This window comes from Dermatophagoides farinae, chromosome 7 (assembly GCF_024713945.1).
Source record: "Dermatophagoides farinae isolate YC_2012a chromosome 7, ASM2471394v1, whole genome shotgun sequence".
NCBI lineage: Eukaryota > Metazoa > Arthropoda > Arachnida > Sarcoptiformes > Pyroglyphidae > Dermatophagoides > Dermatophagoides farinae.
The window spans coordinates 4,141,528-4,164,681 of record NC_134683.1 but is presented as its reverse complement, the minus strand read 5'-3'; the positions used below and the strand labels follow the sequence as shown (position 1 = coordinate 4,164,681).

General features: G+C 31.2%; 6 protein-coding genes across 12 annotated transcripts; 4 read left to right on the top strand and 2 right to left on the bottom strand.

The window, feature by feature from the left end:
- Positions 1–358: 358 nt before the first annotated feature.
- On the top strand, positions 359–11,036 carry LOC124497221 (uncharacterized). 3 transcript variants are annotated; one of them, XM_047060843.2, is made up of 5 exons: positions 359–1,104; positions 6,071–9,826; positions 9,936–10,150; positions 10,228–10,440; positions 10,501–11,036. In XM_047060843.2, the coding sequence occupies exons 2-5, from the start codon at positions 6,171–6,173 to the stop codon at positions 10,917–10,919; spliced, it is 4,503 nt and encodes a 1,500-aa protein (XP_046916799.2). In that variant the 5' UTR covers positions 359–1,104; positions 6,071–6,170; the 3' UTR covers positions 10,920–11,036. The 3 variants fall into 3 exon arrangements, with proteins under 3 accessions (XP_046916799.2, XP_046916800.2, XP_075588588.1); XM_047060844.2 differs by having other exon boundaries at positions 6,068–9,826; XM_075732473.1 differs by having other exon boundaries at positions 6,065–9,826.
- Positions 11,037–11,214: 178 nt separating this feature from the next.
- Positions 11,215–12,342, bottom strand: LOC142597636 (uncharacterized). Its single transcript, XM_075732477.1, has 2 exons — positions 12,204–12,342; positions 11,215–12,126 (listed from the first exon to the last, which is right to left on the bottom strand). Exon 2 carries the CDS (start codon positions 12,100–12,102, stop codon positions 11,308–11,310), a length of 795 nt encoding a protein of 264 aa, XP_075588592.1. The 5' UTR covers positions 12,103–12,126; positions 12,204–12,342; the 3' UTR covers positions 11,215–11,307.
- Positions 12,343–12,402: 60 nt separating this feature from the next.
- Positions 12,403–16,887, bottom strand: LOC124497223 (uncharacterized). 2 transcript variants are annotated; one of them, XM_075732476.1, is made up of 4 exons: positions 15,984–16,887; positions 15,549–15,880; positions 14,092–14,268; positions 12,403–14,026 (listed from the first exon to the last, which is right to left on the bottom strand). In XM_075732476.1, the coding sequence occupies exon 4, from the start codon at positions 13,878–13,880 to the stop codon at positions 12,594–12,596; it is 1,287 nt and encodes a 428-aa protein (XP_075588591.1). In that variant the 5' UTR covers positions 13,881–14,026; positions 14,092–14,268; positions 15,549–15,880; positions 15,984–16,887; the 3' UTR covers positions 12,403–12,593. The 2 variants fall into 2 exon arrangements, with proteins under 2 accessions (XP_075588591.1, XP_046916802.2); XM_047060846.2 differs by lacking the exons at positions 15,549–15,880; positions 15,984–16,887 and having other exon boundaries at positions 14,092–14,422.
- Positions 16,888–17,010: 123 nt separating this feature from the next.
- Positions 17,011–18,609, top strand: LOC124497225 (uncharacterized). 3 transcript variants are annotated; one of them, XM_047060849.2, is made up of 2 exons: positions 17,011–17,114; positions 17,705–18,609. In XM_047060849.2, the coding sequence occupies exon 2, from the start codon at positions 17,977–17,979 to the stop codon at positions 18,328–18,330; it is 354 nt and encodes a 117-aa protein (XP_046916805.1). In that variant the 5' UTR covers positions 17,011–17,114; positions 17,705–17,976; the 3' UTR covers positions 18,331–18,609. The 3 variants fall into 3 exon arrangements, with proteins under 3 accessions (XP_046916805.1, XP_075588594.1, XP_075588593.1); XM_075732479.1 differs by lacking the exon at positions 17,011–17,114 and adding an exon at positions 17,362–17,488; XM_075732478.1 differs by lacking the exon at positions 17,011–17,114 and adding an exon at positions 17,362–17,571.
- Positions 18,610–19,325: 716 nt separating this feature from the next.
- LOC124497224 (uncharacterized) lies at positions 19,326–20,510 on the top strand. The gene is made up of 2 exons (XM_047060847.2): positions 19,326–19,648; positions 19,717–20,510. The coding sequence occupies exon 2, from the start codon at positions 19,934–19,936 to the stop codon at positions 20,288–20,290; it is 357 nt and encodes a 118-aa protein (XP_046916803.2). The 5' UTR covers positions 19,326–19,648; positions 19,717–19,933; the 3' UTR covers positions 20,291–20,510.
- Positions 20,511–21,460: 950 nt separating this feature from the next.
- On the top strand, positions 21,461–22,834 carry LOC124496492 (uncharacterized). 2 transcript variants are annotated; one of them, XR_012832333.1, is made up of 5 exons: positions 21,461–21,715; positions 21,789–22,108; positions 22,179–22,281; positions 22,355–22,550; positions 22,643–22,834. XR_012832333.1 is itself a non-coding variant. In XM_047060010.2 (4 exons), exons 1-4 carry the CDS (start codon positions 21,580–21,582, stop codon positions 22,396–22,398), a joined length of 603 nt encoding a protein of 200 aa, XP_046915966.1. In that variant the 5' UTR covers positions 21,461–21,579; the 3' UTR covers positions 22,399–22,834. The 2 variants fall into 2 exon arrangements, 1 of the variants encoding a protein (XP_046915966.1); XM_047060010.2 differs by having other exon boundaries at positions 22,355–22,834.
- Positions 22,835–23,154: the final 320 nt, after the last annotated feature.

The window sequence follows — 23,154 nt, the reverse complement described above, 5'->3', positions numbered from 1 at the left end:
CTTTGAATTCATTCACATTTTTTGAATGTGCCTATGATTGTTGTTGTATATGTGTTATATGATTATATGGCCGAATCAGTTTATCATTTTTTTTCGTTCGTTCGTTTAGTTTGTTTCGTTTGGTTGGTTGGTTGGTTGGTTGAAGAAGGACCAAGCCAAGTCAAGCTAACTAACTAGCTGAATGTTTTGATGACGATCATGATGATGATGATGATGGAACGGGCGCGCAGTTTCATTCGATTTGTTTGTGTGTGTATTTATATTGTTGTTGATGCTCGTGGTGAATTTTTATTCATTCTGAGTTGTATGGTGGAGAAATTTTTTTCTTCGTTTTTTTTTTTTTTTGAAATGAACCAAACATAAAAGTTGGCGCGTCTGGTCTTTGGTTCTTTTTTCTTTCTTCTTTTTTTTTGGATGATGATGAAGCCAGCCCACATTTTATACATACACAAATGAGAAGACAAGCCGATAGAAGAATAAGAATAATACATGGATGGCTCGCTTTTTCGGGTTGTCACAATACCAATAACGAGTGAGAAAAAAAAACAGAATCGATCATAATCATCAACAACATCGGTAGTTTGGCCAAGAATTCAATTTCAATTTGTTTCGATCATCATCATCATCATTGAATTGGTTCGATTGCCTGATTCGAATTTCAAATTTTTTGAAAAAAAATTTTTTTTTGTTTTGATCCCAATACTGTCGAAATAGTTTTTCGAACATTTGTGTGTGTGTGTGTTTTATGATTTATGATCATTGACACTGTGTGTGTGCGTATTTGTTGAAACAAATTTTCTTTCTTTTTCTTTTTTTTAAGTAAAAAAAATTAACTTCAATTCGATTTTTTTTTCTTTGAGAGAAAGAAAAACCGGCAACATCATTATCGAATCATTCATCATATTTTAGATTGTCAATTTACAGCAACAACAACCAACAACCATCAATTCAATATAATATAAGTTAGTCAAGTCATTCATTCCAATGTCAACAACATTTGTCATACATGTTGACCACCATCATCATCATCATCATCGATGACCAAAATGACAGCCAACCACTTTTGAGAATTGATTATCATCATCATCATCATCATCGGTTAATGTAAGTATGTCATCATCATCCTGATCATATACATTTTCATTGGAGCTTTCAGTTGTTGCTCAAATATATTCTAATATTCTGTAATCATTTTTTTTCATTCTTTGTCGAAAAAAAGTAGCAGATGTATTTGTATGTGTGTGTGTGTGTGTGTGTGTGTGTGTGTGTGTGTGTGTGTGTGTGTGTGTGTGTGTGTGTGTGTTTGACAAATTCGAATATTTTCATTTTTTTCTGGGCCCAATACTTTTTCACCCATAGACAATAACTGTTCGAGCGTATCATCGATCGATGAAGGTGAACTTGCTTTGCATCACACCAGATATGTAGACAACTATAATCCATGATGATGATGATGATTCAATGATAATGATGATAATGTTTATAAATAGAATGTGAATGTGAATGAATGAATGAATGAATGGATTGCCAATTCAAAAAAAAAAAAGAATTACCCGTCGATTCGTGATGATTGTCTTTGATTCGATTACCCATAACGAATAACGACTCGATTGTCGATGTCAAAATAACAAACAAACAAACAAAAAACAATCCATTTTATCATCATCCCGAAAAAATAATGTCCCTGTCATTTTGAATATATCTCTCTCTCTCTCTCTCTCGCTCTGTGTGTAAATGTGTATGAATCTCTTCCATACACACACACACACACGCCGACATTTCCATTTGAATGTTGATCCATCAAACATCTTTCTATCTTTCACTTTTTTTTGCTTATATTGACTGTCGTTTTTTTTCATTTGAAGACAAACAGAATACCGGATTGTTTTGTTATTTCTGTCTACTACTTGCTTCATACACACACACAATGAATGATTCAAAAATGTCTGATATATCTTTTCTTTGATGTTTCTGTGTCTGTGTTCCATTATTCATATCAATGATAGTTATCTACATTTTTATATGATGATGATGATGTTGATCCAAAGAAGAAAAAGAAAAAAAACGAATCTAAAATGCATATCTAAGCATATGGCCCATGTCCAAAATGTATCTATTATTCAATCATTGATATGGCACCTCATTCAATCTTGAAACGCGGTATTATAATCATCATCATCATCATCATCTATGCAAGTAAATATACAATTTTTTTCCGATGGCAATTCTCTCTATCTCTTTCTTTATATTTGAAGTGTATCAAATCGAGTGGCCCACCACCATCACCACCACCACCACCACCACCACTATCGATTCATTCCCCAATTTTTTCTTTTAATGTAACAAAAAAAAGAGAGAAAGAAAAGACTAATAGTTTCATTTAGAATCTTTGACACCTCTCTCTCTCTCTCTCTCTCTCTTAATCTTTGGCATTAATACATTATTATTATATCACACACACACCATTATATTCCATATTATTCTTGCTTATTTTTGCTTTGATTTGCCCATTGTGTTTCTGTATTATATTTATTTACAATTCATACAATATGTAGCCAGAGCTAGTAGTCAATATATAACATTTTTTTTTCAGTAGCCGTGACCATCACACACATGCTGTTCACACTTTAGTAAATGATGATGATGATGATGATGATGTGTAATCGATGCTTGAATCGATATTCGATATGATCTTTGTTTTGCTTAAATGTATGCTATACAACAACAACAACTGGTGTTGGAGCCTTTCTTTGAGCCCCTTTTTCATTGTCGAAATGAATTTTTTTTGTTCTATTGTTCAAATAAACAAAACAAAACTCATTAATGATTGAGAATTCGATTTATGAATGAATAAATGAAAATTTTGATACAAATACAATGATGATGATGATAATGATGATAAAATGGCAATAGACTATTGATTTATTCATTAACAAAAAAAAATCCATTGATGATGATAATCACAAAAAGAGATAAGCCCTCTAATAATAACGACGATTGACGTATGTCCATCTTTTGGTATAATCATTGATTATTTTGTTTTCATTTCATAGTTGCATAGTTGAAACAAAAAACCAGGCTGTGTCGTTTTGTGTTTGTGTTTTGTACCGGTAAAAGGAAGCCATACAGAATATGGTGGTAATGGTGGTGTTCCATATATACGCTACACACGTTTATATGCAATGTGTCATTGAATGTCATTAATCAAAATACATAGATGCTTGAATAAGATTCTCGTGCATGTATTCATTTCATTCCATAGTAGTGGATAACGCTGAGTCAGATTTTTTTTTGTCAACTTTTTTTGGCATCTTGCAATTTTTATTTTATTTTTAATACTAATGACATTGGATGATGGTGTAAAGTTTTCAATTATAAATTCTATGCTTTTTTTTGTTTTTGGGTAATTCTGGATCATCATTTATAATGATGATGCATGTGTATCGATCATACAACGGCTGGCTTTTCAATCTATAACCAAAAAAAAAGAAAGCTTTGGCTAAAGTTAACCCTTTGGTTATTTTGTTTGTTTTAGCTTTTCGGTTTTTTTTTTGTTGTTCGATCACTGTACTGGACTGAACTGGCCATCTCTCTTTTTTTTGGTTGCCATTCTTGTCAATTTTGTTTTGTTTTGTTTTGTTTTATGATCGGAAATCTTTTTCGACATTTCAAAGACGATCGATATACACAAGGTGCTGGTGCTATTCTTCCGATCACCAGCCAATATCAGACAAAATATTTTTGGGATCGTCATCAATAATGATGATGTCAACCATATTATCAGGGGGGTATATATCGTGGGTATATATGATTCGCATATGAATGAATGCTAGAGATATTGATGAGGATGGCGCGACTTTTTTTTGGTGAAGCATCAATATGAAAACCTAATATAGAGAGAGAGAGTGAGTAAATACCGTTTTTTCCTGTCCACATACAAACGGATTATCGATGGCTTTATTAAATGTTGTTCGACGTTCCGTTCATCATTTTATGAAGGAAATAGCAATGGCCATTATACACTAGAAAGACGACTGCTGGCTGTGACTGTTTGACTGTCGATGATCACTTTGTTCGCACACACACGCACGAGAAAACTGCCTTTCATTTTTTCTTTCTTTTTTTTCACTGCCCAATAAGAATAACCCGAACATTCTGAGTATAGAATAGAATAAATAAATTTGAAACATACACACACACACATACTAAATGCCTGTAACAGAATTGAATGTGAATGTGAAACTCGATTCACAACATTTCAATTTCATTCATTTCATTTCATTGAATGGTGAAACAATAAATAGTTGATGTCAAGTGTGTGTGTGCTATTTCGTTTGGGTTTCGTTTTTCTTTTGGTGGTAAAGTTTCCAATTGCAATCCGAACACACACACACACACAATAGATACTACTAAACACAGCCATTTTTGTACTACCCGCGTTTATGATTATTATATGCCTTCCTGTCACTGAACACACACACACACACCAGGATGTACGTGACCATCACATCTCACCAACCAGCCAACAACGAATGAATGAATGAACAAATTAGTATTCATAGATTGCATCTTTTTTGATAACTTGTGTGTGTGTGTGTGTGTGTGTGTGTGTGTTTTGTGAAATTTCGGGAAACACGTTGTACCCGATGCACATACATAGGGAACGAATTTATTTTCAAAGCTAAATGCAAAAACAATGAACATGATTGCCTTTCCTGCTTGCTGCTTGGACCGATTTTTTTTCATAATGAAATTGAAATCACAAAACAAGACAAGACAAAAAAAAAGATAGATGGATAGATAAACTGGACAGGATGACAATTATTATGAGCAATCATCATCATCATTGAACAATTATTGATGACTATTTGATGTGGTTGGTCAGTGTGGGCGGCGGGATGTGTTTATGTTGTCGACACACACACATTATATTATTATGTTTATGTCGACACATTTCACACCGATTTCAATTTCCATTTCAATCATCATCATCATCATTATCATTATCATTGTCTATCCGTTAGATATTTCTTCGTGACCGAAACCTTATCGTTTTCGATTTCCTATTTTTTTTTCTTGTTTCCAAATTCAAGCTATTCTATTATTATAACCAAAAATAGTTCAATCAATTGAAGAAAAGGGGTCATCAACCAATGGTGGGGAAAAAACAACAAATTCGTGTTTAGAGTATTTAATTTCAATGATGATGATGATGACCATCAGTAACAACAACAGCATTGGCTTCTCTTCCCCCTCCACACCCAAGTCGCCGCTTTTACGACAATTAACAGTGACACATCATTTGGTCAAAAAAAAAAAAAATAAAATAAAAACGAAAATTGCAAAGAAAAATGCTTTAAATGCCCTTTTAAATGGATCACGTTAGCATAGTGTAAGTGTAATCAAAATCATAAACAGCTGAGACATATATTTGTCTTTGGATTTTGGATTTTGGATTTCATTTCATTTAGTTTGTTGTTCATCATCATAACATGGGCCATATTTATCCATTTTAATACTTATTTCTGTCGTCTAAGAATCAATCCTAGAATTCGATATATCGAGAAAAACAAATTTCAACATGACGAAAATGTTGCCGGCTGTTGTGTTATCGTTGTTGTTTGTCTCAAAGTCGGCAAATATAGTAATCGGCCAAATAATAGCTAATCGTAGTCATTTATATAAGTGAAACTTGTACGACCAAATGTCACCATTACTATGAAACTTGTGAACGAACAAATAATCCATAAACACAGAAACAAAGCAAAAAAAAATTATAAAAGTCTTGATCCATTTAACCGTTTTTTTTGGCCATTTAACATTTAAGGAGAGAAAAAGAGAGAGAATTTACTCTGTTGTTTGCACGTTCATAGGTCGTTATAGATAGATTTTCATGAACCCAAAATAACAAATTCAGGTTAAATGAGAAATTGAAAATCCTACACACATAAACACACGCTGATTGACTGCGAAAAAAAAATGTTTGTGTTTCCAAAATGTTTCAATTTCATTCCGATTGATTTACTCATATTTTTTTTTATATTTGTTTTTCTATTCCAAATAGCAGCAGAACCCCGATCAGCAGTAAATACAAAATGATCCGATCGTAAATTGTCGCTGTGGCTGATTCGTTTGTTTGTTTGTTTGTTGCAATTGTTTTATTCAAAACGATGATGGCTACTTTATGGAGAATGTCAATCATTTCTGGGTGTATAATAATAATAATAATGATTATTGTGACAATTATTGAATCACTAGAATTGTCGCCAACCTCAGTCAATCAACGAAATGAAAACAATGATGATGATGGTGGTGGTGGCAATAATAATCGTCGACGACGACTAGGACAAATTTACTGTGATTTAAATCGAATGTGTCTATGCCAGAATTATACGGCCCAATATATGGACGTGACCTGTGTTAATGTTCCATTCGATTCTCTACCCGATCTAAGTCGTATGATGAACAATGAATCGAATACATTTGGTCCACATCTTTATCGGGTTCGAATTCATGGTGCCCGTCAATTAACACGCCTCAATGATCGGAATTCGTTCGCCCGTCTAATCACATTAGCATCGTTATCGATTACTAATACTCGGCTTTCTTACGTCGATGGCAATGTATTTCGTGATTTGGCCATATCACGAACGTTGACCACGTTAGATTTGTCGTATGGGCAACTGGTTGACATACCGATCGAAGCGCTTGATCACCTAGAACAGCTACAATGGTTATCGCTCAAAGGCAATCAAATCGAAGTTATAAAACATAGGCCATTACATCGTTTACAAAAGTTACGAACGTTATTGCTCAACGAAAATCGCCTGTTTATCATCGATGATGGTTCATTTTCTCAATTAACCTCACTTGAACAAATTGACTTTGATTCTAATATGATCGAACGAGTTGAAGGCAATCCTTTTCCACCATCGCTTCGTTCACTATCCATATCAAACTGTTTGTTACGGAAAATTCCATTCGATGCAATCGAACCTTTAGCCAAATTGGAAATGTTACAACTGCAGGGCAATCTAATCGCCCATCTTTCACCATTCAAACTATCGGTTCGGCGAATTCAATTAATCGATCTTAGTCACAATCTGATTGGTCAACTACCCGACAATCTTTTTGCCAATTTTCAATCACCAAATCGGATTGCCGATCAAAATCTAAAACGAAATGAGAATAATAGTACTCGATTCACAACCGGCCATTTAGGGAAATATTCCAGCTGGAACAATGATGTTGATGACAGCCGAACGAACTTGAATGAATCCATAGATGTAGATGAAGAGCTTCGAATCGAACAGCTCTATCTGGATTTCAATTTCATTCAATCACTTGGACCTGATTTATTTCGTTCGATTCGATTGGACAAGCTTTCCATCTCGAATAATCGGTTATCGAGCGCCGGTCTTTCACATACGGCTACATTTGATGGGCCCACCGCTCGATCATTGAAAGTGTTAGATGTTAATTACAATCTAATCGACAAATATCCGATCGCCTTCCGTGAATTGATCGGATTGAGACAGCTTCTCATGAAAAATAACCGAATTCAAACGATCGATCCGCCCGATGCATTTGGCGCTTCGTCTAAAACACTAGAAGTGCTTGATCTTTCCCAAAATCTTATTGAACAAATGCCTACAGCTGCTTTCAATACGCTTCGAAATCTAGTCAAACTAAATCTACATGACAATGCTATAAGCCGTTTGGATAGTGATGATTTGGTTGGTTGGTGTGGCCCCCGTTTGAAATCATTGACATTATCGAAAAATAACCTAGTTTATTTATCAGCCGATGCTTTCCGTGCTTGTCGCCAATTGAATGAACTACGGCTTGGTGGAAATCGTTTGCTTCAAATTCAACCAGTTCAATTAGCTCAATATATGAATCGATTACAATTTCTTGACCTTAGTTCATTGGCCAACGTCGATTGGACCGACACAAACACTAGCGAAACAAAATTTTCTCATGTCAAATGGCTACAATTTGATTTCAATGAATTACGTTGGATTCCTAGCCACTTGATTCATCTATTTCCGGGTATCAAACATCTAGATTTACAGAATAATCATATCGATTCAATAGCGGCAAATCGACTTAGTGAAGCCAAACATTTACAATCGGTGATTGTGAGTTATAATCACCTGACAAGAATACATCGAGATTCATTTGCTCGTCTAGCTAAACTGGAAAGTCTAACCCTTTATTTCAATCGAATCGAACGTCTTGATTCAGGAGCATTCAATGAGTTGCCTCGACTACAGTCACTGGTTTTATCTCGCAATCAAATTAATTACATAGAACCGGGAACTTTTGTCAATATGGCTAATGAAAGTAATTCTTTGACATTATTGCTCGATGGTAATCGACTTGAATGTTTGTCGATCGATCCATTCCTTCAGATACGGCAGCCCGCAGCATTCTCCACTAACGATGCTAACGACGACGACAACAATGTCGGTGATGGTGATGATGGAGACCAATTTGCTCTCTATTTGAATGTATCGAATAATCAAATAAAAACTTTGGCAAATTGTCAAAATTCAGCCATCACAACGACAAACAACATCAACAGCAACAACAACAAAAATTGGGCAAACACGGCTCATCATCATCATCATCATCATCGTAATCAACGCGAACAAACATTGGCTGTACGTGTTCTCGATTTATCGGCCAATCAAATTGAACAATTGAGGCCTCGTTTTCTCAAACAATTTTGTGGCAAAACTTTGTCAATGTTAGCTAATCATAACTTAATTCGCCGCTTACCCCTACATCTGTTCGGGGTCGGTTATTGTGCTCAATTACAGTCACTATCGCTCAATCATAATTACATCGTCGACCTACAGCTCGATCCCGATGATGATGATGGTGATGATGTTGATGACGACAATAAAACATTGACAACAACAGTGGACAACAACAACAACAGTCGAAAAGCTTCATTTGTCATACAAACATTGAGCTTACAGCATAATCTTATCAAAGATTTGGCTCGATTTTATCGGCTGTTTGTTCGTTGTTCGCGACTTAAATCGCTACATTTGAATGACAATCAGATCCAATGGATACCGGCCAATCTATGGGATCGCACGTCCATCGTTACATTAAATCTGGCCAATAATCGACTCACGCTTGATGATGACAAAGGTCAATCACCGATCGATCGATGCTTTGGTATCGGAACAACGCTCAAATATCTAGATTTATCTAATAACCTGCTTCGTACACTACCGGAACGTATTGTTTATTGTGACAATCTTAATGAATTAATTTTGTCAAACAATCAAATTCAATCGTTTGATTATGCTACTGCAATTGGCACTTTGAAAGCTGCCCGTTTAATCAGTCACCTGCAACGATTAGATCTGGATCATAACCCATTGAATATCCATGTGAACGGAAGAAAAACATTCGATTGGTTGAGCACGGATTCTCCATCGTTATCTGTACTACGATTAAGTCATGTGAACAACATGGCCACATCATTAGACGAACTAAACCTTGGTGAATTGAACCTTCCTTATTTACATACACTCGATTTGAGTGGCAATAATATTTCACATATAGCAAGCCGTCTACTGTCTCGTAGTCGTAATGTTCGTCAATTGAATCTGGCCATTAATCAACTACGTGAAGTGCCGAAACATATCTGGAAATATGTGACCAGATTACAATGGCTTTCACTTCGTAACAATCCAATCGATATACTTGATTCGCTTAGTTTTGCCGGTTTAAAATATCTTCGCCATTTAGATATTCGTGGACTGAATCTCCAATACATTGATTCCAGAATTTTCATCTATCAAAGGTATCTTTATTCATTTCTTGTTAACTAGTTGTCTAATGTTCCGGAAATTGAAATTTCTTTTTTTTTACCGTTTCATTTCATGCTCGATTCATATTCTTTTTTTGTGCAGTCAAATATTGTCGTTGAAAATAAGTACATATCCACAGATTCGTTCGTTTCGTTTACAAGATATTCTATCTAAATGTGATTCACTTCAAACAATTGTTGTTGATGTTCGCGAACCAACACTTTCACATCAAATACAATGGGCTTTTGGTGGTAAATTACGAGAACTTGTTATAACGGGCCATAATTTAGCCGTCATAGTGCCGGATGCATTTCAAGGTAAGTGTCTGTCTATTATGTGTGTGTGTGTCGGAAACATGTCAAACAATTTTTTTTCTGATTATTTGCTGATACAGGATTGAACAATGCTAATGATCTGATTGTGAGAATAACAAATACAAGTGTTAGACATTTACCTGATTCATTACTTCGATATTTGGCCGATATTCGTTACATAACTATCGATCTGAGGGGCAATCTTCTTCGTACGGTTAGTCCTTCAGTCTTTTTCACCAACATTGATAATTATCGACATTCATGGAAAACATGGCAATCACGGCAATTATTAGGTAAGTATTTAACCATCATCCAAATGGTATTACTAATTTTGTTCTTTTCATTTCATTCAGGTGGTATCATTCTTGAAAATAATCCACTTGTTTGTGATTGCAACCTGCTTTGGATCAGTCAATGGATGCGTGAAGTATTCACCGAAATGAAAAGCATCAATGTCGAAGCAGCTATTCATGCTAAAGCCAAATTATCGTTAAGTCGATGTGCTAGGCCTTCATGTTATCACCATCCTGAACGCCAACAACAACAAAGTAGCTCCAAAAATGTTGTTTTATCCAACATTACATCGATATCGTCTTCCGTATCGATTATCGATCTTCGTAATGAAGACCTATGTAATCAAAATTGTCAACAGGAAGCCATGACAGTATGGCAAAGGTCATCTTCTTCTTCTTCGTCATTTCATCACTATATTAATTCGATTTTTGTCCTATCAATTACTTTTCGTGTGATGTTCATTGTTGCAATCCACTAGAGATTGAATATTATATGTGTATCCCAATATCATTATTTAGAGTTTTTGAATTCCGAATTCGTTATTTGTTTGTATACATTGATTATTTGTAAATAAAATAAAGTTTTTTTTTTGATCAATTCTTTTCTTGTGGTCATTTATTATTCCTTCCTTGTTGAAAAAAAGGTGAAATTATATAATCACAGTTGTTTTATTTGTTAACAGATGGCAGCACTTACACTAGTCGAAATTAAATTTTGTTAATTTTAACTCATAAAATGGTTGGAGAATCTAATGTTATCTAAAATTCGACTTGTAGAATTAGAATTTTTTATTGTTTTTTTTTCAATAAAAATGAAATTACAATATGTGATAATAATCAATTAAAATATAGATGAAATGAAACTTATCAAGCTGATGATGGTTGTGCATTATGAACAACATCATCCCAATCATATATTTCTCCATCAGGTGCAGCTGGTAAACCAAATTCAACACGTACAGCAGCAAAACGATCAGCAGTTTTTTGAATACCAATTTTCAATTGAGCCCATTCTTCCGGAGTAATGTTTCGTTTTAAACTTTTCCAAAAATACAATCGGTTATCTTCAGTGATTCTAGGATTGTATTGACCTGAACGTGTGTTTACAATTGCCATTTCAGCTGCATTTTTTCCAGGTATATTTGGTGATGTTACCCTAGTTAAGTTATATGCAGCAAAATTAGCTGCTTCAATATATGTAATCCAATTTTGAGGTATCAATGCTATTACGGATTTTATTCGAAATGGAAATGGCAAATCAGAATTCAAACCAGGTATGTGCCTGATATGGCGCATTGACAAAACAGCAATTTCAGGCATTAACATAATCATTCTTCCAGGTGTCAAGGTTGATGGTCGTAAATTACGACCTTTTGTAGTCCAATCAATATTGAATGTTCGATTGATTTTATCCAACGATTCCAATCCTTCGTCTCTGGTTGTTCTACGAATTTTTTCAATATTTGTACCTCGTATGGTTATCAAGTGACAGAATAAAGAGTAGAGTTCTAAATTCTGACGAATCACGTTACAATGTTTTTTATACAGTTCAACTACATCGAAATTATTGTCTCTTGAGTTTTGACCTCTAGAGTTTTGACCAGAAAAAAAATCATCAAATGGAAAATCTGGAAACTTGATGTCATTGTCAAAACCTTCCATTATTGATAGAATTAAGTAGAATTGCTATTTCAATTGTGACAATCAAATATTTGAATAAATAAAATTAATATATGATCAGATTAAACTAGAAAAAAACTTACTTTTCAAAAAAGGCTGTCGAATATCAAACGTGTAATGATTGAATAGAAAAAATCTTCACTCACCATGCTCGATTTATATCGAAAAGTCACGTTACTCAATTAATTCAGTTCTCAGCTCCATGCATGGCCATTCATAAATGACGTTATGCACATCATCATCATCATCATCACTACAATTTAATTATTTAAAATCGATCGATTGAGATTCTAATTCTTTTTTTTAATTTTATCGTTCAACTTTTACAAAAATAAAAAAAAATCAGATTATTTACATTCTATTGAAACAAGAATATCAAATATAGAATAAACAGGGTAAATATTTCAAATTCATTCGAAAAAAAAATAAAAAAAAATTTAAAAAACAAATCGAATCTTTTTTTTTCATTTCATTCAGAATACATGATGCCACCATTTTTTCAATTTAATTTTAAAATAGCGTGACATCCAATTAATAAATGTATGGCCACCATCATTCATAATATTTGGATTATTATTTGTACTGCGTATAAATAATAATAGGATCCATGATGATGATGATGATGTTCGATTTCGTTTCCATTTTGATTTTCGTTTCTCTTGTTTTTGTTGTTGTTGTTGTCGTTCAGCTTGTATTGATACGCTTAACAATTGTAGATTGAAATATTCATTTAGATTAACTTTAATCAAACAACGTATGAATGATTCAAGTAGATGATGATAATTGTTTTTACAACAATCATCGTTACTGCTACACGATGATGAACGTTTAGATGTTCGTGAAAAAATCGATGATGATGATGATGATGATGAATTTGATGAAATTATCGATGTCGTGGACGATGATCGACTACCACGATTATGATTATAATGATGATGATGACCACAATCAATGAGACGCACATGATAATCTTGTATGAAATTTTTTTCATTCAAATCAATATCGTTTTCGACAATACAATGACCAAATCTAGCCAAATAGATTTGTATATTATCAATAATAATCGATGATGATCGTCGTTGTTGTTTCTGTTGTTGACGATGAAATTTATAAAATCCTTTTAGCCACGATGAAATATATTGAAATGAATCTAGATTACCATATTGATAGAAACCAATTGCAATATTTGTCAGATGAAAATATTTTCTAGCAAATTCTTCATAAAAAAATTGCGATTTCAATTCAAAACAATCTGGCCATCGTATCAAATAGAATTTCAATCGTATATCGATTGTATCGTCATTGCCATAATTGTTTACAATAAATCGATATCGATAATGATATGTGGAAAGACAATTGGATTTGGAATGTTTAATTTTTTCCAACCAAACCTGGCCACCAATACCATCATGTTGTTTTTGGCTATCAGCAATACCACAATTACTGTAGATGAAAATTTTCAATTGTTTTTCTAAAATTTTATTCAAATCTTGTTCTGCCGTTGTCGATGATGAACGTTGCATCCAAAAGATCAATACACGTATTTTGGGATATTTGTTTCCATCCCCACCATTGTTACCGTTTGACCAATGGCCACCATTATCACCAATCTTGTAATCATCATTATTATCGATTGATTGTTGTTCGGTGGTCACCGTTGTCGCTGTTGTTGTTGTTAGATAATTACGATATTTAGCTGCTTTATAATCATCAACTAATCGTATTTTATTATCCACAATTTTATTATTATAAAATATCATTCGTTCTTGATTTAGTCAGCTGGTATTTAATGTTGATTGTTCTAGAAACGTTGTTGTTGTTGTTGCCAATTTGAATGATGTAGGCATAATATAATGGTAAATTGATATATGTTTCGTAAAATTTTTAAACGATGTTTTGTTTTGTTCTGCAAAATAAAAATTTGATCAATAAATTGATTTTTTTTTATTGCCAATATTTATATATAAATACCCAGATAGATACCAAAATCAAAATTGATCGATGTGATCAATGATCAATAATCAATAATCAATATATTGATATTGATTGATTACAAAAAAAAGAAATTCGTATCAGCACACAAATATACACACCGGATATAGCGAATGATGATTATTTGTTGATTTAGACTTTGATTTCTAGATTTATCTACATATAAAGAAAAATAAAATGATAGAGAAAGAAATTATTAATTTTCGTCTATTTTTTGATTATAATGTACGTTGTTGTTGTTTTTGTTGTTTATTATCACCATTGCTCAATAATTTTTGGCAATGAGCATAAAGTCCATAATAAAACGAATAAAAATCACACCAAAAATCAATCAAAGTGATTGATTGATTGATTGATTGATTGATCTGTCATCTGTCGATTCGTGGAATTGTTCACATTTCAGATTAAAATTCGACTATTTCGACCATCAAATGAAAAACAAAAAATTCGAATTCGAATTTAAAATTTTCAAAGAAAATATGAAAACAGCTGCTGCTGCTGCTGCCGCCGCCGCTATAAACACACATTGTAAACATCAATCAATCAATCAATCAATTTAGAACTAGAAAAAAAATTGATGATAAAAAAATGTATCTTTTATGGTTTCAAATTACGAAATTGAATAAAAATCACGTGTCTTAAAACGATACACACACCCACACACACAAGATTTTAATGTGCCACCGGAATCACAAATGTACAAAAATTTTCTCTCACCGGAAATTTTTTTTTTTTTATTTATTTACAAACATAAACATTTTTTTTGTGAATAAATAACTATAAAAAAAATTCCATTTCGTACCTTTATTTTTAATTTTTGGAAACTAATGAAAAAACAACATCAACAACAACAACAGCAACAACAACAACGATTTCATTACAATCAGGCAATCATCATCATCGTTTATGTAAGAAAAAAAAACAACGACAAAAAATTATTTTTACACATGTTGCTGTTGATGATTTCTCTGCAAAAAAAAATTTATATTTCAAATAAATAAATAAAAAAAAAAAAAATTCTGGAACATATGCAAATCTACATCATTTCAATGGAAAAAAAAATAAATAGAAGTGAAAAATAAATTTCAAATATCGTGTCAAGATTTTTTTTTTCTTTTTTCTCTCGGAAATTTTTTTTTTTCATGAAACAAACACATCAATTTCAATGAATGATGAACATCATTATCATGTGTGTGTGCATGATGTGAAAGAGATTATTATTATTATTAGCCATGCAAATCTTTACATACTATTGGGACAAACGAAATTATGATAACGAAGATGATGATGATGATGATGATGAGCCAGACATCATCATCTTTGGATGATGATGATAAATAAATATAAAATTAATTTATGTCGATGAATGTGAAATCTTTATATAAGGCTAAAACAGGCTAATACCAAACTGTTGCATGTGTGTGTAACATACGAACCTTTTTTTTCCACAGCAATAAAAAAAAAACAATGGCCAATTGTGTTCATTTATCTTGACAATTTTTTTTTCTCAAAAAAAAAATAACAATCGTTTTCGTTGTTGTATAATGAAATGTTTACAATGAAATAATAATCATTGATGTCGTGGTCATTTTTCGTTCAATGATAATGATGATGATGGTTGTGTGTGTGTGTGCGATTTTTTCGGTGTCTTTGTCTTTTTGGCCATCGACACACACACAATGTTTTTGTTTTTGTTTTTAAGAAAATCCTTTAACCCCGTTTATCATCAATGATGATGTATTTTAACAAAAAAATTTTTTTTTCTTGTCTGAAATAAACAAAAAAAAAAACAAAAACAAGTAGTTATATAGCTAATTAAATTGAAATATAAATAAACAACAACTTAATGGTGATATAATAATAATAAATACCCGAAAGAAAAATCAATCAATTAGCGATGAATGAATGATGAAAGATTGTAGGCGAAAAAAAAGGAAGAAAAAGAAAAAATTTAAATTAAAATGACCTCAAAATTTTCTGTTTCTGTTGACCGAAAATTATTATCATTTTGATATTCTGTCCACAAAAAAAACTTGTGGTTATTCATTGATTTTTTTTTCTGCTGCACGCTTCTCATACAATGACCAATGGCCACATTGTTTGTGTTTGTGTGTGTGTGTGAATCGATTGAAGATGAATTATTTTTGATTATTGATTATAGAATGTGTGTGTGATGATTGCATAATGATTATTATTATGATGATGATGCAATAACAGTGGTTCAGGTCAGTGATAGGTGAATAGGACGTCCATTATTATTTTTGAGATTCATATTTTTTTTTTTTTTTTTTTTTTTTGTTCAAAACTCACGATAATATGATGATGATGATTGTTCATTTTCGATGAATTTTTTTTTCGATTGTCTGTTGATATTAATTTTTATCGTCATGTGTGATGGTGAAATGAAAAAAAAATGGAAAAAAAACTGTCACGATCCCCAAAATGGTCAATATCAAAAAAAATTTTTGTTTCTTATGAATTTATTAATTTGTAATTAATAAGGAAAACAAAATCGAAAGTTTTTTTTTCTTGATAAAATCTTTGCACAATTCAACAGCTGATTATTGGTGTGTCAGTCATGTCACACATACACACACACACACATACACAAATATTATTAGTATCAAAAGGAGTCTGAAATCCAAAATTAGATTATCATTTAGAAATTTCATGATCATCATTGATTAATGTGATTAATTTATGGATCATATACAAAAACAAGTGCAAGTGCATCTTGATCATCATCATCATTGTTCCGTGAATTTATTTTGAACATATGTGTAATTACATATATGAATGGCCAGTCAGTCAAAAGTGTAAACATTTTTCGAATGTTTGCATTTTTTTTTGCAACAAAATTTTTTTCTACGGAACAAATAATTATGCATTTTTGTAATTAAAACAGAACAAAAAAAAAATCTTTTACCAAGTGGGAAAAAAAAGATAATTTTTCATTTTCGTCTCATCATGACATCATCATCATCATCATCGACATGGAAAAGGTCAGTTAAATTTTGACGTCAAAAAATTGAAATAGAAAAACGAGTTTCATTTTCTAAAATTGAGAATCTTCCACATCAGGTTTTTTTTGTTATCAATTTTTTTTTGTTTCCAGTTTTCTCCTTCATCCATAGTACGTGCATTTAAAAAAAAATCAGGATATGTTCAGCAACAACTGTTTATCGGCTCACTTTTTCATCATTATTTTTTTTCAATTTCCTTGGAACACACACACACACACACAAACAAACAAATAAACAAATGCAGCATCAACAGTTACAACTTCCAATAACCTTAGGGGCCAAATCTCTTTTTTTTGCAGTTTTTTTTCACTTTTTTCTAACTCTATAATGGCTGTACCGATTGATTCGATGATGTATGAACAACAACAACAAGAGCATAACAGAAATCTTGTCATATGATTACGGATTAGAATTATAATTTTTCCTTTTTCGTTTGGTTAATTTTTCATCTTTTTTTTTGTTTTCTATATAAATCCTTATGGAAAACTAGTATTTTTTTTGTTGCCGTTCATAACATTCACACTAATTCACTCTAAAAATTTTTCTGTTCTGTTTTTTTTCCATTTTAGGTTCAAAACGAACAAAAAAATCCTTTGATTGAAACATACGATAACGAAAGAGAAATTTGGTCCATCAAGAAAGAAAATTTTCATTTCAATTCCGTTTGTGTATCAATCGCCATCGTTTATTTACCGATTCTGAATCTTTTTGAATTTATTTGTTTGTGTGAGTGTGTGTGTGTGTGTGTGTGTGTGTGTGTGTCTGTGAAAATTATTTGCTTCAACAATTTTTTTTTGTTTTGTTTTGTTTCGTCTCAATCTGAATATTTTTAAATTTCAAAATGTCTCAACAAGAAAATCAATTGCGGAAATTATTAAAAGAAGCTGAACGTCTGATTAATGATACAGAAATGGAAACATGTACACAATGGATTGATCGTGAAGTGCAGCGAACAAAAAAATTGAAAGAACAAATCGAACGACAACAGAATCATTCAAGTATTCCGGCAAAATTATTTAATGAAGCACGTGATACTGTCGATGGGTTACATCGTTTTATTGAAAATCTAAAAGATTTCCGTTCAAATATGGCTAAAAATGGACATCAAGTTGTCATTACTAATGATCACGATGCAAGAGCTTCAGGCATATTGAAAAATGCATCATATTCAACGGAATATAAATGTCCATTCTAAGAAATCGCTAAAAACGACTAAAAAAAAGACTCTCAATTAGATGTCCTTGTTTTTTTTCACTTGAAAAAAAACTGTCATCATCTTATTAATCCAGCAATTTGATCCAAGATCATTCCGAATTTACATGGAAAAAAACAAACAAACATTCACACACACACACATACACTTACATACATTTATATATTTTTGGCTTTACATATATAAATCATTGATTGATTTATAGATGATCAATATAATCATAATAATCTTGATATAAAAAATAAAAATCTTGCTAAATAACAGAGTTGTGTTTTAATTAATGTGAACAAAAGTTTTTAAATTGTTTTGATTTTTAATATCGATAAAATTAAACGTGACAAACAAAACAAAACAAAAAAATCGAAACAATGGATGGATGGATGGATGAATGTATGGGAATCGTTCGATCGATCAATCATTGATCCATTGAATGAATTAATGAATGATTGGTGAGAATGATCCACGATGATTAATGATTTTTTTTTTATAAATTATGTGGATGATTGAAAATGAACAAACAAACAGTTTTTGTTTGTTTGTTTGTGATTATTATTAAATGATAAGGAAATGGTATATCGTGCCAAAAATCATCATCATCATTATTTTGATGATAATCAATGATGATGATGATGATCGAAAGTATTATCTATTTATTTGTTTGTTTGTTTGAATGGATGAAAATTTTTCAATTCTCATACACACACACACACACAAATGATAACCTAAAATGAGATTAAGATGAGCTTGTCTCTTTTTCTTTCTTTTTATCTCTATTTCAAATTTTTACATTTTTTTTGTGTGTGCATAACGTAAGTCGTTACTGTTGTTTATTTTTAAATTGACTTTTTTTCATGAATTTCTCTCAATATATGCAGAAGAAACCACTATTCTACACACACACACACACACTCTCTCACACACAGATTTTTTTTTGTTCATTTCAGGTTTCTAATTCAAAGACACAAAATCAATGATGATGATGATGATGATTCACAATTGTCCATTCAACCTAGTTTTTGATTATAAACGAAACAAAAAAAAAGAAGAAAAAATACATTTGAAAATGTATTGGTAATCACATATTGATAGCCTTCGAATTTTTATTTTCAATCTCTCTTTGATTCACGATATTCTTCAATATTCGATATATTTGTTGCCATTGTAGTCGTCGTCGTCGTCGTCGTCGTTGTCGTCTTTCTATTGATTCGTTGATTTTTGTTTTCATTTAAATTTCAATCTAAAATCAACAATTATTGCATCCAGTGAACAAACAAACAAACAAACAAACATACGAAAAGAGGTATTTAAAAAGACTGATAAACAATTTCATTCGAAAAAAAAAATCTAAATCTTATTTTTTTTTGTAAGAATTTTGACCATCTTCGAAATTGATTTTTTCGTGTGATTAATTTTTTGTTTTTTGTTTTGTGTGGTTTGGGTCATATTTTGTGTCCGTGTTTGTTTGTGCGTGTTTTTTTTTCCAACGAATTATTTTTTGTTTTTGTTTTTGTTTTTTTTTTCTATTAATTTTCCGTTATCAAAAAAATCGTTTTTTTTCAAAAAAAAAAAACCAATCAACATCAACATGTCATCACAGCAAGAAACACAGCTAATTAAATTGCTAAATGATGCAAAAAAAATGATGAATGATACAAAATTTGAAACCTGTACCCAATGGATTGATCGTGAAATTGTACGAACAAAAAAACAAAAAGAACAAATTGAACGATTACAGAATCATCCATCGATTACTGCACGGCTATTCAATGAATCAAGAGATGTTTGTGATCAAATCCATTTGTATATTGAACGTTTACGAGATTTTCGTTCCAATATGAGCCGTTATGGTCGTCAGATTACCGTTGAAACTACTGATGATCTTAAACGTACTGGAATGTTAAACAATGCATCCATTGAAATGGAATGGAAAAGTCCATTTTAAACAGAACGAAAAAAAAACAATCGAATATATATCGCTTACAGTAACCAAGAAAAAAAAAAGAAAAAACATCCGATAATGAAACAATCCATTTGTCTGTCATTTTCTTTACATCGTGTTTTTTTTTTTTTTTGAAAAAAAAACCAGTAAAAAATTCAAAGAAAAAAAAATATTTAAAAAAAAATTTACAAATTTAGAAAATAAATTTATCTTTTAATTTTCATTTTCAATCTCACTAAAGTTATTTGTTAATTGAAAATATTTTTTTTTCCAAAAAAAAAAAAAAAGTTTTTCAAATTAAAGATTGTTGAATGCAAAGAAAAAAAAACGATGATGATGATGATGATAAACTTGAAAAATCATTCATTCATCGTCATTATCAATTCAATTTTTCCACTTGTTCAAGGAAATGATATTTGTGTGTGTGTGTGTGATCGAAACAACATGTATACAGCAGATTTTTCTTCGAAAAAAAAATCCTTGATTCATATTTATATTCGATTGGCGCGGTTGTTAATTATTTTTCAACATTACGAAGGTGATCGAGTTATTTTGGCTTTTGCTTTTGTTTGTGTGTGTGATGGATTCATTCAAATTCTGCTTTTGAGTGTATTTTTATTTTTGTTTTTTTTCAATGTTGATTCCAGCAAAAAAAAAATTATTGCATTTTTCATTTGAAATCCTCATGATGATGTTGTTGATGATAAATTGAGATTAAAAACTGGTGATGAAAACAAAATTCAAGAAAACAAAAAAACAAACAAAAATTTTGAAATTTCGTATTTAAAAAATATCAAAAAAAAAATTTTTTTGCATCTCATTACTGATAGGTAAACAGGTAAATAAATTCTTTTGAATAGAATCATGATTGTGAAATCTATGGAAAAACGAAAAAATGAAAACAAACTTATTGCATCCATGGATCTAAAAATATTGGACACATCATCTGTAATTTAATTTGATTTGATTGCTCCCAAAAAATAAAAACATAACGAACGGATCTCCATAATACTTGATGATGGTTAATTGATGGAAATTTTTTTTTCTTTTTTTTTAGGTCACAAGGTAAATTTTTAAATTAAATTAGATTAGATTAGATTACCTGTGTGTGTGCGTGTTGATGACAACAACGTAATAGCAATCAATTATGGTGGTACTATAATGCAATAAATCAATTGATCGATGGATCAATATAAATAATAAATATCGATCACATTTATGGAAATAATAATGGACACATTCTGATTGTGGTTTTTGATTGGTTTTGTTTCTTATTTCAATATAATAACAAAATGTTTAACAATAAAAAAAATTCATTTGTTTTATTCATCAACAAATTCTTGGTATTTTTATTTATTCTGATTCTGGTTATCGATAATTTTGGTCAATTGATGGTGAATTCAATAAAATTTCATGATTGTAGTGGTGGTGAGTAGAATTTTTTTTGTCTGTTTTGTTTGTACCGGTGTGCAATCATTTCACAATAAAATTTAATAATTAGCCCTAGTACAAACCGTATCGGTGGATGGCTGCGGTGATGATGATAAAATTTGTAGATTTAATAATGAACATTCGGTAAATCAAAAATTATTATTACGTTATCATGTTGATCTGATTGCCAATCAAGAAACTGACCATATCCGGTTGGAAATATCGATGAAAAGCCGTCATGATCATATACCACCAAATGATGATGATGATTATGATCGTTTAGCTATATTCGATAATCTTTGTACAACAAACAAAGATATTTGTCCAACAAATTTTGCTGTTTTATATCATTTTTGTTATGGTCTTCGTATGGATAATATTACCATTATGGTATGTTTGTTTGTCTGTTTTTTTTTTGTTTTAATTTTTTTGATTCTCATTTTGTTATGTATCGATTTAGCATAATAAACATAATCAAGAAATTATCATCAAAAATCAATACTATTCCGGTAACAATAATAGTCTTTTAGCATGTTTTCAACATTCAATAATGTTATTAGATGGTAAGTGATTGATTGATTAATCGATTAATTCAATTCATTCATTCATTCAAATTCAAATAATTAATATAATTAGAACCAGAAACATTACCATTTGCTGTGGTGAAAAAAAAATTATAAACTATATAAGTTTATTTCGCAATCAAAAGATGGCAGCACTTTTACAAATTTCAAATTTTTTAAAAAATAAATAGCGCCAATTTTTTTTTTGTTCACAAATTGAATTACATTATCATCATCATCAGTCAGAATCAATTTGCCCGAAGCTCTATGTGAATATTCATAATTTGTCCAAAATTTTCTTGCCGATTTTTTTTTTGGTCCAATTCATAAAATTAAAATTTCATTTTTCCAATTGTTTTAGCTTTTATTTGATTCCCGTAGGCTGTACAAAAAAAAGAAAAATTCAAATTCGACAATATTCAACTATCATGAATAATTGAATATGAATGATGATGATCATCATCCATATTCAGAAAAAAAAATTATCAATCGATAAATTTTCCAATTTTTTTTTCTCTTTGATTTTTCATTGAATAAAACAATAATAACAATCAATCGATTCTATCGTTCACTCACTCACTTGGTGTGTGAATAATAATTTTTCAAACTTTTTTTCAACAACAAAAAAAAAGAAAAAAAAAGTTTTCAATTTGTAATCAATAAAAGTCATTCACGACGACAACAATAATAATTTGATTCACAATCAATTCGTGATTTCCATATTTATGATGATCATTCATAGCAGATCATTCAGCAGGTCGCCTACAATATGATCCAGGTAAAATGAAAAAAAAATTTTCTTCCGTCCCAGTTTTGCCGTCGTGAGACTTTTTTTTTCCACCATAATTATAATTTGCATGTTGTGTGTGTGTA